This window comes from Phyllostomus discolor, chromosome 8 (assembly GCF_004126475.2).
Source record: "Phyllostomus discolor isolate MPI-MPIP mPhyDis1 chromosome 8, mPhyDis1.pri.v3, whole genome shotgun sequence".
In the NCBI taxonomy this organism is placed as follows: domain Eukaryota; kingdom Metazoa; phylum Chordata; class Mammalia; order Chiroptera; family Phyllostomidae; genus Phyllostomus; species Phyllostomus discolor.
The window spans coordinates 94,381,558-94,398,428 of record NC_040910.2 but is presented as its reverse complement, the minus strand read 5'-3'; the positions used below and the strand labels follow the sequence as shown (position 1 = coordinate 94,398,428).

The window sequence follows — 16,871 nt, the reverse complement described above, 5'->3', positions numbered from 1 at the left end:
CAACTATGACCACTAGTTAAATTTGAGGAGTGAAATTTTCAGACTAGAAGGAATTTTACTTTTCATTTAAAATTCTTCTTAACTTAAAAAAAGTATTATATATATATATTTCTACTACATATAAAAGAGTTTCTTTAAACAAAAGAATCCGACTATTTCAATTTTGGATCCTCTTCTGGAGTATCTAAACATCCAACATAAAGCCTAAAGAACACACTTACTTCAATGTGAACATTTCTAAAGCAGCTACTTTAAAACTGAATTTTAAAAATTGGGTTACAAATGCTTCCATTACCACATTCATATCAACCTCAAAATTAAAAGACTACACACAAGTTAATAATAGATTCGTATTTTTAAAACTTTTAAAAACCAGTTTTTAAAAACATACTCTTGGTTTCTCAACAATCTAGAAGTACTTTTTCCCTTTCTTTTACTAACTTCTCACACCAAGAGTACTACCTACAAGTAGGTGATCCGATTTCTCAGCTAATTGGTCTCACAGAAACTGTTCCCCATAATCATCCTGCATCACAGAGTTCTTACCGGTTGTCCTGGCAAACTCTCTGGGACAGGCTGTGCTGCTGGCTCGGGTTTGCCAAGGACTCGGTAGATGGAGCGCTTGGTCTGTGTCCTTCGAAGTAATCTTTCTTTGTCCATCAGAATATGATCAATCTGAGTCAAGATTGAGCGTTCAAAGGCACCAAAACCCTGCAACAACATAAACCAGTGTCAGATAATGCAGAAAATCTGTGCTGAAGGCAGCTACATTGGTTTCTCTCTTTTTCTGTCAGCTGAGAACTAGCCAACCCTTCTGTCAGGATGGACCTTCTGTTAAAGACTGAGTTTGTAAATGGCTGTAATTGTTCTCAGAAATAAAATCAGTCTTAAGTAGGCCATAGTACTTTCCTATACCCAGAGTTTACATTTTGCTCCTTTAATAATAAATGTTTAACATCAACTTGTTTATATTTCCAGCACAAACACAACGCCATGATTTCAAGGATAAAATATTCTAATAGAGTTAAAATCGCATTTCTGAATGGTATAAACCCCAGTGATAAGAGTTCAGTACATTTTTTCTATGTACGAAACATTTTTTCTATGTCTATGGAAATGACTAATTACCATAGTGATACCATCCATAGAAATGAGCTGTAGTTCTAGTTTCTTAAAACTGCCTCGGTTTCCCACAGCCTGTGCCACACACACGTGCACACACACACACTTGCCTTCCCCAGTTTTCCAGAAGCCAGCTTGGTTTTATCATGCCACTTCTGAAGTGTGCGGTTCCTGTAGACGGTAAAGTCAGCAAAGCGCTTTGCCATGAAGCTAGGATAGTCATCCATCTCCAGCTTCCTCTTTGGTGGGGCCCTCCTCTGCTTCTTCTTCTCTTCTACTAGCTCCTCATCCTCACTGGAAATCTCCTCCTCACTAGGAAACCAGGAAGAAGAGTTTAAGTCCAATGTAAATAAATATTACCCGCATAAAGAGCTAGACTCCCATGAAGTGGAGAGTATCTAGGCCTTTCCTATTCTGTCTACATGTTAAGTAAGACCACAGATGTGAGGATGGCTGTTTGTTTGTTTGTTTGTTTGGGAAAAATGTTCATGAGGTCAATCAAAAGCTCATGTAACGTTTCAAATAAATATAAAAATAATTGATTTCAAAATAATTCTTACAAGGTAAGCAAATTGTAAAATTAAATGAGATTGTAAAAACATTACTAGAAATGCATATGAACCAGGCCTATACTCATTACAAGAGAGTCTTTAAAAATTAAACATATAATCATACTTTTACTACCTTAATCCCCAAATCAATAGAAAAAAATGTCTCCCTGTAATCAATTGTTCAGGAAAGCTGAGTAAAATTAGCTGAACCAAATGGAGAGAAGCTGAATGTGAAGAAAACTCTAAGGGGTAAGCAACAGAATTAGCATTAAAATGCAATATTATATGTAACTGCCATGAGAAATTACTACAGCCTCTGTTTATATAGCCAGTTGCACTCACTGGATTACAGACCCCAACACAAAGTAGGTGCTCAATAAATGTGAGTTTACTCTTCATCCCTCCAACTAATTCAGTAGAAAAGAATGGAGCAAAAAATAAGCCCAAGGGAAAGTAGTAAGCAGGTGCCATACACAGCAGGCTCAAACAAAGGGAGTGGGGGGAGATGCTTCATCGAATGTGATAATTTCAGTAAAGAAAAAGGTTTATTCTGCTGTTTTCTGAAATTTTCCACCCTTCAAAATAATTGCTGGGTGGACAGGGGCAAAGGAACAACTGTAATAGCATAATCAATAAAATATAATTTAAAAAATAATAACTGCTTCTCCCCTCACTGAAAAGAAGATGGCTGTGACCAGCGATTCCATGATCTGGGCACAAAGTGCTTCATAAACAGTAATTAACACTGGTACCAAAATGTGCTTTCATCTACTAACTTCAATTGTTCTAAAGAGAAGGCAAGTCTTTTGCTGAAGTCACAAAGAGAAGCAGGCACAACTAAGCATAAAAATCTAAAACCTAATTCCCAATTTTTGTGCCACCCTGGCCAAAAAGCCAATTAAATGTAAGTGGCTCTTTCTATTTTCCTAACATTAAGACTGATACTCCCTGGGAAGAATTTAGCTTTCTTTTTCTTAAACGATGGGGAACTATTCAGATGAAAAGAAAATAAGCAACTCTATAGTTGCATTTGCTCCTTACCTTTCTGCTTTGGGCTTTGTTCCATCTACAAGATACCTAGTGTCTGGGTACTGGAAAAGCAGTTCTTCTTGAAGGTCTACCAATGACCTCAACAGTGCTTTCAATGCCTTGTGACCTGGGTAAAGCAGAGAGAAGGAACAACTATTAGGGCTGCTGAGCAGTGCTGGCTGCAGGAGGGGGAGGTGGTGGTAGAGGGTGGCAGACACAGAGCACAAAGAGACTAAGAACTCTAAAATACAGAATTCACAAAAGGAAATAATAATGCCTACCTTATTGTGTTGTTTTGAGGAACAAGCAAGGTAACACATGTAAGGTGCTTAGAAAAATGTCTATAATAAATTGTGAGTTCTTAAATTTAGTAAGACTGACAAATTCTTTCCCTGCCTGTCATCATAACCAATCTTTTTTTCCTTTGGTGTTAGTGTCTATGCATTGCCCACTGACCTCCTGAATTATCCCTCTATCAATCAACCTCTTAAACAATTCCTCCGCTTTTCCTAAAGAGCACCATTTAGTTCCATGATCCCTACCACCTCCACCACCCTCCCTTAGGAGGTCTCATTTGCCTCTGATTTGAGCTGTCACATCACTCAATCTCTCCACACGTATCCTCATGGAAAGTTCTTGTTCACCTAAGAAAAACCCAGGTTAATGACTTTCTATTTGCAGTGCTGAGTTGTGTATTAAAAATTTGCATATGGAGCCCTGGCTCATGTGGCTCAGTGGATTGAGAGTCAGCCTGCAAAACAAAAGGTCGCTGGTTCAATTCCTGGTGAGGGCATACACCTGGGTTGCTGGCCTGGTTCCCAGTTAGGGGCATGTGAGAAGCAACTGATAGATGTATCTCTCCCACATTGGTGTTTCTCTCCCCTCCTCCCTAAAAGTAAATAAATAAAAATCTTTAAAAAAAGTTTTCACATCAAAAATATGTTCTCACCTGGCTCTCCTCATAGCAACAGGTTGCATTTATAATAAAGCTGGTCAGGATTAAGTACATAGTCTATGGCTAAGAACTTTCAGAATAAAAACTGGCCCTCTGAGAACTTAACTTGTACCTTCTTTATCAGCCTAACCCTACCAAAGGGGCTGACAAACCATCACCATTCATGTGTTGGCAGCACCCAGACACCTCTCCTATGTTCAAACTGTGTATCTCCAGTAACTCTAAGAAAATCTCACATGGATGCTCCATCACTCATTTAAATACACCACGTCAGAAACAGAACTTTTCTCTTCCTCCCTAATACTTCCCCCTTGTCTGATTTTTCTCATCCCTGTTTAATGCGTTTTCATAGGAGATCATTGGCATTTTGGTGCCCTTTTTCTATATGTTTAATCGATAGCTAAATTACATATTTTTCATTCTTATTATCACTAACAGTTATCCATTTATCTCTGGGCATGCTTGTATCACTCCTTCTCTCCTTCCCTTAAATAACTGCAATCTTCTTCCAAGTATCCCTACTTTCACTTAGCGATCCCTGAATTCACTTTTGTTTTATAAATCACACTAACTTCAGCCCATACAAACTTGTTTAAGTGATTTTTGAGTCTTATTCTATCTTTTCTGCTTCTACCCTGCCCAGCATGAATAGCCTCCAACTATTTTACATCCCAACCTGTTTCCCCAGCACATGAGGTAAATGAGCCCTCCATATACACTGTGCTGGAGCCTTCTATTTCAACATAAGGCTAAGAGCTAACTAGCAGACAAAGCCTTCTCGGACTGGTCAGCAAAAAAAATCAACAACCCAATAACTACTTTGCACTCCTTCAAATAGTCTGCATATAAGACTACATAAATACAACTTCCTTCTTTAAAATAAGTCCCTTGATCTCACTTTTCTAAATTCTGTATTCTAATCCTTTTATAATAGTGCACATCCATACCACCTGGGAGGATCTGCAATATGTAATATTACCTGAAAAATACACGATGCCTTGTGCTCCAAACCAAGATTCTCAACCTGTTGCTCTGAATCTTAAACAACAACAAAAATTTCCACCAAACATGGAGATAACTTATACTCATGAAGCAGAAAAAAGCAATACAACATTATCCTTCGTTCTGTCAGCTTTTGGGAAATGGGTTAAGTACAAACAAGATGATAACACACACAACAAAGAAAAATAGAATAAAGATACAACAACTTTAAAGCCTAATACCAGTCATTCTAAATGTGCTAAGTGTATAAGTAGAACAAAGCAAAACTATGTAAAGATATGGGAAATTTTAAAAGGAATAAGTAGAACAAAAATTCAAATAATAACTACAAATATTAGGTTACCGCAAATGATCATCTGTGAAAAGATCTGAGAACTGATAAGTGATATCCCAAGTAGCTACAGTTCTGAAAGTACATGTTGTAGCAAGAACCTTAAGAAAATAGAAAGGACCTTAATGCCTGGAGGAAGCCCATGAAGACACTGAAATCTTATCTCATCCAAATTCTATGTATTGACTAATAATTTTAATTTCTTTTTTAGAAATGGCTATATTTTAACAGTCAGGGACCATGTTTTCCAAAGTGAAACCACAAATCAATTTTGCATTTGCAAAGTAGTTTTCAAAATTCCAAGACCTAACCTTGAAAATATTATGTTAAGTAAAATAAACCAATTGCAAAAGGGCGTATACTGTATGATTCCACTTACATGAGGTACCTAAAATAGTCACATTCATAGAAATAGAAAGTAGAATAATATTTGTCAGGGTTTGAAGGGGGCAAGGAATGGGGACTTACTGTTGCATGGACAGAGTTTCATTTGGGGATGATGAAAAGCTCTGGAGATGGATAATGGTGATGGCTGCATAACAATGTGAATGTACTTAATGATGCTGAGTTATGTGTACACTTCAAAATGGTTAAAATGGTAAATTTTATGTCTTGTATATTTTACCACAATTTTAAACAATCCCAAGACCACAATATATCTAGACAACATGCCATACAAAGTAATCTATAATCCCTCAATTTTGAGCCTAGTCAAAAAGAACAGGAAATAAAATGGAATATTATTCAGCCTTTTAAAAGATGGAAATTCTGATACTTGCTGCAATATGGATGAACCTTGAGGACATTATGCTAAATGAAATAAGACAGTCACAAAAAGACAAATCCTTAATCATTCCACTTATATGAGGCACCTAGAATAGTCAAGTTCATAGAAACAGGAAGCTGAACAGTGGTTGCCAGGGGTTGGCACAGAGGGAAATGGAGAGTTGTTGTTTACTGAGGTATAGATATTTAGCTTTGCAAGATGAAAAGGTTCTGATGATTGGCTGAACAACAATGTGAATATACTTAACATATTGAACTGTACACTTAGAAATGGTTAATATGGTTAATTTTAGTATGCATTTTTTTTACCGCAATAAGAATTAAAAAAAAAAACAGAAAACACAAGTGCCTATCCCTTAACTTCCTCTAAGTACCATGTGTCCAAGATCTAAAATATGAATGAGGAACCATGCAGGGAAGAAGCTGCAAAGCAGTCTATAATGTTTATAGCTGCTTGCCCTCAACAAGCAAGTCATAATTTGACTCTAACATGTAGCATAACCAAGAATTGTGAAAACATCCAACGAAAGACTACTACTTTTAAGGGCCACTTTCAAATAGCTATACAAGCCCTTTTATTTTGTTCAAGTCAGCTTTAAAAAATCCATTGCAGATATATTAGACAGCCTATCAATCCAACAAGAAAGCAGAGAGCCAATATCAGTAAATCAAAGTGTGGCTTTCTGTTAATACTCTCTCATATGTTCTCATTTTATACACCCCTTCACCCAGTCAGAAAGTAGCCCTGAAGTATTTAAGCTCCATTCAGGGATAGCACCACCATGCATCAAAGTGTCAAGAAACCTACCATAGATGAAATCTGCAATTCTGTGCTTCTAACCACACATACACACAAACAAACAAAAAAAAGTTTATCAAAGTACTACTGGTCAACACATGGATAATGGACAACTTCCTATAAAGAGATTTAGAATACAGAACCCAATTCTCATTTCTTTGTGATATCAGGGCCACACTTCCTTCTAGTAAGAGTTTATATAAAACCTGAGGAGACAAGGAGCAATCTTTTGCTGGATGCGGTAGGCCTCCTCAAAGCCACAGCTCAAATCCAGCAATGAATTCTTCCCAGCCAGAAACCAAACCAAACCTAAGCAAACCCTCTTTATCATTCATATAGGGCTGAATTCTATTTGTTCAACCCTATGAATAAAAAAGAGAATGAAATCAATTGTTTCTAATTCACTTCTAATTTTTTACCCAATTACTGTCTGGGTTAAAATTTTTTTTTAAAAAAGCAGCAGAAATGCATATACTTTCTTCTCCATCTTGAGTCATAGTGCCCCCCCTCCAAAAAAAAGAAAGAAAGAAAAATTACTAAAGACTGTTAAGGAAATGTTTATTTTGTTCTACATGGTCCATTTCCAGAGGCCTTTCTCTTAAGAGGAGATTAAGAAGAACAGATGCCTCGCCATGTTACCAAGAGTCAACATAAGCATCTAGCCACCAGCTTTAGGAATAATTTTCCAAGTAGAGAATAAACGGAAAGAGTGCTTTACTAAGGGTCAGGAACCTTGTATTCTAACTGACACTGTCACTAAGTAGTCATTTCATACTGAGTAGGGACCAATGTAACCTCTGTGTCTCAATTTTCTCATTTATAAAATGTAGATAATCCTTTGCCTGTTTATCTCACAGAATGTAGGTGAAAAATAATAAGTATTTTTATATGTTAAGGTACTTTACAAATTTAAAAATGCTATAAAAATAAAAAGACTATTATCATCAGAAAATCACTGTTTTCACATGGTGAAAATCTTAAGCTCTGCTTGTACTGATCCACAGCGCTAGGACTGAGCTAGTACTCAGAGTCCTGTATTGAGTATTCATTTACATGCTACCCATATGCAAGCATTCTATATAGAAAATGTCACCAATCTAAAAACCATTTTCACCTAACAGCTTTATTTTTTTCCCTGATTCATCTAGGCTGTCCAACAAAAGCAAAATTGTAGGCAGAGAATAAGTTTGGACATGGGCGCACAGTCCATTAATTAGATTATAAACCAATACGTAAAACATCTGGCAAGGGGATGGAGGAGGAATGGGAAGAGTGGAATGTATAAAGTAAAATAAAGCTTACCTTATCAGTTTTTAAATATCTGCACAGTTATTTTTAAAATAAATATGCAACCATACAATTATTTGTGTACTAGTATATATAAACTCCCACATTCCTATTACCCCCAGATAAATATATTGAACTGGAATGTACAGATTATAAGAGCATTTTTTTTCTCCTTCCAAAGTAACTCTAGAACTAGAGCTAAACTATAGGTCAAAATGACACAATGTATTGGCCTGAGAACAATACTTTTCATTCAAATCCACACAAGCCTGCCACTTGCAGTAGTCATCCCCGGCAATTAATCCCCCAAGAAAGACGTTTGATTAAATCTTTTCAAGCAAATCCTTTGCTTTGCTTTTGTTAGTTCACTTCTTGTCAACATCTATTAAAATATGCCTTTAATTCTCCCACAATCTTAAAAAACACCGATTCCACTGTCTTCAACTTTAATCAACTGTATGGCCGGCATTTTTCATTTCATAATAATGTGCTGCTTGGAATTCAAGAGGCAGGCTCAGCATCAATCATCTGGTAAGAATTTTTCCACTGCAATAAATATGCAAATGAGGAGAGCCAGTCAGTCGTATTTCAGGCCCGACTTGCTAGTGTTTTAAAAAAGACACAAATTTATTAATTGCCGGTGGCCAGAGGAATCCTATTACTTTGGGCATTGATTACAAAGCTGTGTGAGTGATTATTGTGCAACTCGCAGGCTACCCAGGCATGAGGAAAAATTATTAAAGCAAGGAAGAGATTATCAACTCAGAATAACAATAAGCCTCAACATTTAGGCCCTAACTTCTTCAACAAAGAATTACGTGAAGGTTCCACTGTATCATAATTCCAAATTCTGTCAGTATTACTGTTTGGGCTTGTTCTATATTCCCCAAGCAGAATGGTGTTACCAGTAGGAAAGAGTACTGCAGGTTGCAAATTCCTTAACACCAACCATATGGATGAGTTGTTATCATTTCCCATGTGTGTCCAACTAGAATTTTTATATATCCATGTATGTAGCCACATATACAGGTGTGTGCACACTCAGATTCCCAGATGGAGATACATGGATGTACCGTTATGAGGTCTGCGGTTTTAAACTGAAATAGTAGAGGCAGTACAGTCCCAGTGTGTTAGCTGGTTCTGTGGACAAGAGGAAGAATTTTTTTTTTAACAGTACAAAATAACCACAGGGATAACTTTTCAAAGCAGAGCATGGGGACTTATATTCAAAAATCATGATGGCTAAGCCAAAAGCAGACTTGGGCTTTCACACCTCCAAGGGCACCGCAGCGGAAGGCACACGATCTATGGAGGGGTCCGTGGAGGAAAAGGTTTGATAGGCTGATTCTGAATGCAAAGTGTTTTTGTGAGAAACATTCAGCCCAAGACATACTAAATCAAATAAGAAAGAGGACTCAGTGGGCAAAACTTATTTTTTCCTCTTAAGAGAATGATGTGGGGAATTGGGGGAGTAAGTGGAAGTTGGAACAGGGGAAAGATGAAGAGACATATGATAAAATATGTTGGGTGAGCCCCCCACAGAAAGAAACAAAAAGAAAAAATCCTTAACATTTTATATTACTGCCGCACTAAGTAACATGATAGATAGTGTGCATTTGAGTTCTGTGGAGGGACATCCCACTCAAGCTGTAATTTCTGACCAGGCATGAATTTATAAGGAAGGGAAAAGAACTGCAGAATTTCTTAGGTTTCCCTGAATACTCTCTCAAATACCTTGATGAAGTGTGTCAATAAATCCTTTAAAAGCCCTATAGGACACAGCAATCTAACTGATCAATGTACTTCCCGAAATCCACTACAGTTGCCTTTCACTTCGCAGTTCCTAGACAACCTCCATGGCTCTGGAGCACTTCCCTAAAAAGGGAAATTGATTTTTTCCCCTTTAAATAGAAAGTAAAAGCTCAGAAACGAGGTACTTCAAATACAGGCTTGTTTACAAACAATTGTTTGAACTATCTAATAGGAGTCACCCAGGAAAAGCGGGGATACTCTCATTTTTACTTGATAGATTTTTTAAACTGGTTGAATATTTTGTTTATTTATATTTATTTTAATTAAATGTGTTGGGGTAACAGTGGTTAATAGGATCACACAGGTTTCAAGTGTGCATTTCTAGGATGTCTGATCTGTATACTGCACGTGTACCTACCATCCAAAGTCAAATCATCCTCCATCATCATGTATTCGGCCCCTTTACCCTTTGCTACCCCCATTCCCTTTCCTCTGGTGACCACTATACTGTTGTCTGTTTCTCTAAGTTTCAGTTTTATATCCCATGTTTGAATACATTATACATATATTACTCTTATAATTCAAAATACTATTAAAATTTAAAGTTAACTTTAAAGAAAGTTATTAACAATAAAATTAGAACCACAATCCAAGTAACCCTCTCTGTTTCATATAAAATAGTCTGATCCTTTCATATTAAAAAAGCCTTTGAAGCCCTGGCTGGCGTAGCTCAGTGGATTGAGCACGGGCTGGGAACCAAAGTGTCCCAGGTTCGATTCCCAGCTAGGGTACATGCCTAGGTTGCAGGCCAGAACCCCCAGCAACCGCACATTGATGTTTCTCTCCCTCTCTCTCTCTCTCTCTCTCTCTCTCTCTCTCTCTCTCCCTCCCTCTCCCTCCCTTCCCTCTCTAAAAATAAATAAATAAAATATTTTTTTTTAAAAAAGCCTTTAAATAAACAGCCTTGTAGGTAGTGAAACTATCCCTGACTAAAATGTCCAAATTCTCCATAGAGTACAGGTCTGGAAATATCTTCTTTGAAAATGGGGATTCAGAGAATACCTTTCTGAAAATGAGTATCCCCGTGCGGAATTAATCACTCCTTTCTCAGTATCATTCATCTCACTGCTACCACGCCTATCATACCGTACTGGGAGTCTGATTTTACTACGCTGTTAGATGCTGGAGAGCCCAGGCCTCACACTGTCACTCTGGCATTCAACATATCACCTGGGCCATAAAAAGTATCCTACAGTACAAGGGGGGACCCAAGAAGAACCCTGATTTATCTTCTGAAGGCAGGCTCCCTGTGGTGCAGGCTTCCCCTGCTAGGTGAGTGTTTGAAGAACCCATCTGTATCAGTGCACCAGCTGGTGTTGTTGCGAGAGGCTGTGTTCAGCCTCAGTGATTTTTTTTTTAATTTTAATGATGGGTGATTTATGAGGGCACCTGCCCACACCTCAGTGAGTGTTTATGACCAAAACAACACGCCCCCCCGTGCCCCACCAGCCCTATTCCCCTAATGTAGCCCAAGTGACATTTTTTTGTTTCCCCAGATAAAAAAAAGTCCTCAAAGGGACACATTTTGCTGATGTGGAAGAGGCGAAACAAAAAAACAGCAGAAGCACTAAAGGCATAAAAATCAAAGCTTTCAAAAACTTCTGAGCAGTGGAAAAAATGTTTCGATGGGTGTACTGCACCAAATGGAGAGTACTGCGAAGGTGACTGAAGTTTAAACATGTAAGAATAAACACTCATTTCCTTTTATAAATAAATTCCAGGTTTTGGGGGGTCCAACTTCATATTTTAGTTGCAGAAAAATGACTTCTAAGTCTCAGGACAGAATGTCTAATTACACTATCATTTCCAAATCTAAATGATGACCAGGAAACAAACTGTGGACTCCATACCTGCTAATTAAGAACTATGTATCCTCTACAAGCTAACCTTTGTTAACAGAATAATTTTAGGAATAATTTACTGTATAAATGTAACTACTCTTTAACTGTTAAGGAGTTGAAATTACATTCGGCCCTTTGAAGGCAACCGCAAGGCTGATGCAGCCCCCAGTGAAAATGACTTTGACACCCCTGCCTTAGCATCTCAAAACCACCTTTCCAGATTTACAAACTTACAAATGTTACGATGGATTCACATGAAGATTTAGTAGTTATCACCTCTTAGATGGATAACCGGAGACTCAGAGGATAAAAGACTGTTTTATTTGTTTCTCTTAATGTTAGTAAGACTAAGCATTATTTATTCCCCAACCCAAAATGAAACTCTTTGAGAAGTGCTTTCAAGTAAAGAAACAAACAAAACCCCACTTAAATGATTTATGCTTTAAAAGTGGTTTACCTCTCTCTACACCTTACTATGAGCTCCTTGATGCAAGGACTGTGAACCTTGGTGTGCTTAGTGTTGGCAAATGGTAGACTGTATGTTGTTTAATGAATAACTGAATAAAAATGACACTGTAATGTTTTTCTTGGCATATATTTTTTTCTATGTGCATTTCAAATCTTCAAAGAACTAGCACCAAGTGCAGTACTAGAATTTATTTGCATAACTCATGAAGAGGGAAACAAATACTCTGGTCCTGTAGCTATAGTCTAGGAAAAGACTGTATTATCACTATTAAGATTAATAGTTAACATTACTAGAAACCTACTAAGTGTCTGGCACTAGCCCCTAAAGACTTTCTATGTATTAACTCATTAAAAAACTTACAACAATCCTTTGATTAGGTACTGTTATTATACTGCCATTATAAAGATTAAGAAAATGAAACACTCCTAGAAGCTTTAAAAAAAAATCTACACATTTTTCATTTTCTATATCAATGTATCCTTATGAATACAAAACTACCTTGAAAACAAAGTGTAATAAAATTTCAATTACTAAAAAATGACAAAACTACCCTCCCCAATACCCTTACACAATTGAAAAAATAGCCCTGGCCAGTGTGGCTCAGTGGAATGAGTGCTGGCCTATAAACCAAAGGGTCGCTGGTTCAATTCCTGATCACAGCACATGTCTGGGTTGCTGGCCAGGTCCCAGGTTGGGACTGTGAGGCAGCTAATCAATGTTCTTCTCCCTCTCATTCTCCCTCCCTTCCCCTCTCTCTAAAACTAAATAAATAACAACATTTTTAAAAAACACACATACACACAAACAAGGTGGAAAAACTAAAGGAAGTCCAAATCACATGGATTAAAGGCAGGTCCAGTAAAACAAGATAAAGGGATAGATGCAAGCTTAATCTGAAGGCGTGAATGTTAAAAAATGAATTGATAACATCCAAAATTCAGATGGCCAAACATATCAGAAAAGATGCTTAGCCTCACAAGAAAACAAAAACAACAAAAAATATATTTGTGATAATGCTTGATGCTGGGAAGGATGTAAATAAATGGGTACTCTTCATATACAATTGATAAGAGTTTAATTAACAAGCATATCCAGAAATCAATCTGGCAAAGTATATCAAAGTTTTACACATGCATATTTCCTGATCCTACTATTCCACTTCTGAAAATTAATCCTAACAAAATAGATAAGAAAGCAAAGAGGTAGGTATAAAAACATTATTTTTACCATTGTTTTTTAAAAATTAAAGTAACTGAGGTAACACTGGTTAATAACATTATAACACTATTTATAATAAGCAAAAATTGCAAACATCTCAAGTGCCCATTTACAGGGGATTGGTTAAATTAATTTAGTTTAGCCAAATAACTTTCTGTATAGCTTTTGAAAAGAATAAGTACAAATGAAAAATGGTTTGAATAAACTAAACCATAAAATACGTTTTTAGATAATGAAGTAATGTGAATACGGAGTACACATATTATTAGGATTATTAGGAAGTATTAATTTGGTTAGGTAAGATGAAACATCCTCATTTACAGGAGTGTTTGAAGGCAAGCTGGCATGATGACTGTAATTTACAGTATTTCGGAAAAAAGAAAAAAACAATAGCAAAATACTGTTTTTAAGGAAAGAAAAGGTAGACTTACATTAATTAACATGGCAAGATGTAAAACAATCTCATCTGTATCTTAAAAAAAGCTTAAATTGACATAAATATCTGGAAGTATATACACCAAATAGCTAAATATGGTTATTTCTGAAGAGCACAATTAAGAGTAGGAAAAAACCTCCCACAATCCATGTTAAATATTTCTGTATTGTTTGGGGGCAGGACTCAGTACTATTTGAAAATTTTTTTACTACAAATTTTATTTTTATGATTTCTAAAAGGTAATTAAGATTAAATAAATATATTCCAGAATACAAAGCAATCTTCTAAGGTAGATGTAATTCGTCCTGTCACCAGGAAATCAAATAAGAAGAAACATTAAAATAAGAGCAGGAGGGATTAGAGGTGGCCAGAAGTTTGACTGACAAGGAGATAATCCATCCTTACACCTAGTTTAAAACTTACCCTGTACAATTCCATAAAAGATATACTAACGACCAATAATTGTAAGGGAAAAAATGTTTACCCTCATTAAATACTGGGAAATGTAAATTTTTTAAATGTAAATTAAAATAAGCAGACACCATTTCCTATCTATCAAAGTGACAAAGATGAAAAAAATTATAAAAAGCAGTGCTGACGAGGATAAGGAAAACTGCCATTTACATGAAGAACGGAAGAGTGCAAACTAACACACTTCTCTGGAGAGCAACTTGGCAATACAAATCAAAAGCCTAAAAATCTTGTCTATCCTTAGAACACATACAATTCCACACACAGAAATTTATTTTATGCAATAACATAATCGTGGATGTGAGTAAAGATTTAGTAACAATGATGTTATTGAATTATTTATAAAAATAAAAAACTGGAAACAACCTAAATGTCCAACAAGAAAGAATGGGTTAAACTATCCATATGATGGAAAGTCTATGCTACCATTAAAAATAATGCTGTACAACAATATTTAATGACATGGAAAAATATTCATGATCTCTGTTAAGTAGAAAAAAAGAGACTACAAAACAGAATACAGAACATAGTTCCATTTTCATTCTAACTACACCCTCACAGGGGGAAAAAAACTAGAAAAGATACACATACCATACACCAAAATATTAAAATTACTTAACTCTGCTGGGATTAGTTAAGTTTCCTTACTTTTGCTTGGCCATTTTCTAAATTTTATATAATGAATATGTACTACATTTATAAGGAAAGAAACCTGTTCGTCTATTTCTTAATCACTTAATATCTTACCTGCCTATAGCAGAGAAACTAGATCAGCTGATCTCCTGAGGGCCCCTCTCACTCTCCTACTGAAAACAAACAAACAAACAAACAAACAAACAAACACTATTTGGAAAAAAAATCTTTAGAAAAATTTGAAGGATACATTTACTACTTGCACATTAAGCCTTCTATTTTACAACAAATTCATCTCCATAGTTCTCCTGAATTCATTCCTTTAAACTTTGACCTTCATTCCCTCACCCTTTCTTGAAAAAAGTAAAATAAAATAGTTAAACTATGTGCATAGTGATTGGCCAACAGCAGAGGTTGTGAAGCAGAGCAAGCTTCAGTATCTGTACTAGCTTTGCCTCTAATTGTGTGGCCTTAAGTAAGTTACCAACCTCTCCAAGACTTGATCTCCTCATATGTGCAACACTGCGATTAGCACCTATTTCATGGGCTGCAGAGAGAACTACACGAGACATCTGTAAAAAACTTAATACAGTACATGGGGAGTAGAGCACAGTTAACAAATGGGAGCTATTTTTGTTTTTAGTGTATACAGGCAACTAGCATTATTTATACTTGCACAATAAAATTACCAAGATAGAGCCCTGGCTGGTGTGGCTCAGTGGACTGAGCACTGGCCTGTGAACCAAAGCGTTGCCAGTGGATTCTTAGGGCACATGCCTGGGGTTGCAGGCCAGATCCCAGTAGGGGGTGCATGAGAGGCAACCACACATTGATGTTTCTCTCCCTCTCTTTCCCTCTCTAAAATTAAATAAATAAAATCTTTAAAAAAGAGAATTATCTCTTGAAGGTATCAATATATAGACTTTCTCTAAGATAATTCGTAAGTAACATTATGTTTTTTTTCTCCCTTCACACCACCTGCCACCCCCCCCCCACCCCATCTCCTCTCCTAGTCAAACTTCCATTAAAACTTCATGGAAAAGTAGATACAGTGGGGGAAATATATATACATTAAAATGTCTGAAATAATATACCCCACATTGTTTTCTTTGAGGAGGAGGTATAGAGATTTGGGAAACTGGAAGAACTTTTACTTTCTCCTTTACATACATTTATACTGTGTGTGTGTATAAATATATGTATATTTACAGTGAAGATTTTATATATATGTAAAGATTTTCTCTATATACATCATAATGGAAGGGCATAAGGACAAATTAAGTCCCATAAAATTCTCAGCAAGTTCATAATTTCAGAGAAAAAATGTCTCTACATTTTTGAAAAATGCTTTTCAGCTTCACATCTATTTTTAAAGATAGACTAGCTACTATTAGGAAATTACATTATGAGTAGGTAAGCATTAGCCATGGTTAAAACTGGAAAGAAGGAACATGAGTTGTAGCTGGTAATCTGATTTCATGTTTCCACATGCCTTTTACATACCAAGATGGAGCCCACCTCTGGCTTAGACCTTGGCTTCCAAAAGAAATGATAACAGAACCCAAATACTAGGGAAAGGAATTTCATTAAAAAGCTATTGAAAGCAGGAATATTATGAAACAGCTTACTTGACATAAACATAGGAGGATGTTTGTCAAAATTTCTGGGTTTATTTGAGTTATGAAAGGCAACTTCATTTATCACTGCAAGTACTATTATCGAGAAAAAAAAATCTGCAAATTTGAAGTCAACAGAATTACAACTCAACACTATTAAAGCTCCTACCCTTAGCCAAGTGAAACAACCAACAAAAAACAAACAAAAATTTTCTGTCTTCCAGGGGAATTTTCCCCTTTAAACAAAGGATTTACTTCCTGCTCTTCTACTGCGGTCCCCCTCATTTGGATCACTTGTTCCTATTTTGGTACAATGTATCCCTAAGGAGTTTCAGTGAGTTGTGAATTGTTATTCACAAGCAAAAGAAAAAAGAAGAAGAAAAAAGAAAGAAAGAAAGCAGGATTAACGGCAATTGCCATACAAACTGAGAAACTTGCATCTTGCACTTTTAACATGTAAATAATGCACAGATCCTGCGGGAACATGCCAAACACCAGGATTCTTAATTAATG

The 16,871-nt window shown here is 36.3% G+C and overlaps 1 protein-coding gene across 2 annotated transcripts in view; it reads right to left on the bottom strand.

The window, feature by feature from the left end:
• AATF (apoptosis antagonizing transcription factor) overlaps positions 1-16,871 on the bottom strand; it is a 102,798-nt gene that overhangs the window by 60,542 nt on the left and 25,385 nt on the right. For both annotated transcript variants that reach the window (XM_028519987.2, XM_036033618.1), the window contains exons 5-7: positions 2,715-2,829; positions 1,233-1,434; positions 547-711 (exon numbers count right to left, since the gene is read on the bottom strand). In XM_028519987.2, the coding sequence (XP_028375788.1) occupies positions 547-711; positions 1,233-1,434; positions 2,715-2,829 (482 nt within the window). The remainder of the gene's footprint in view (positions 1-546; positions 712-1,232; positions 1,435-2,714; positions 2,830-16,871) is intronic.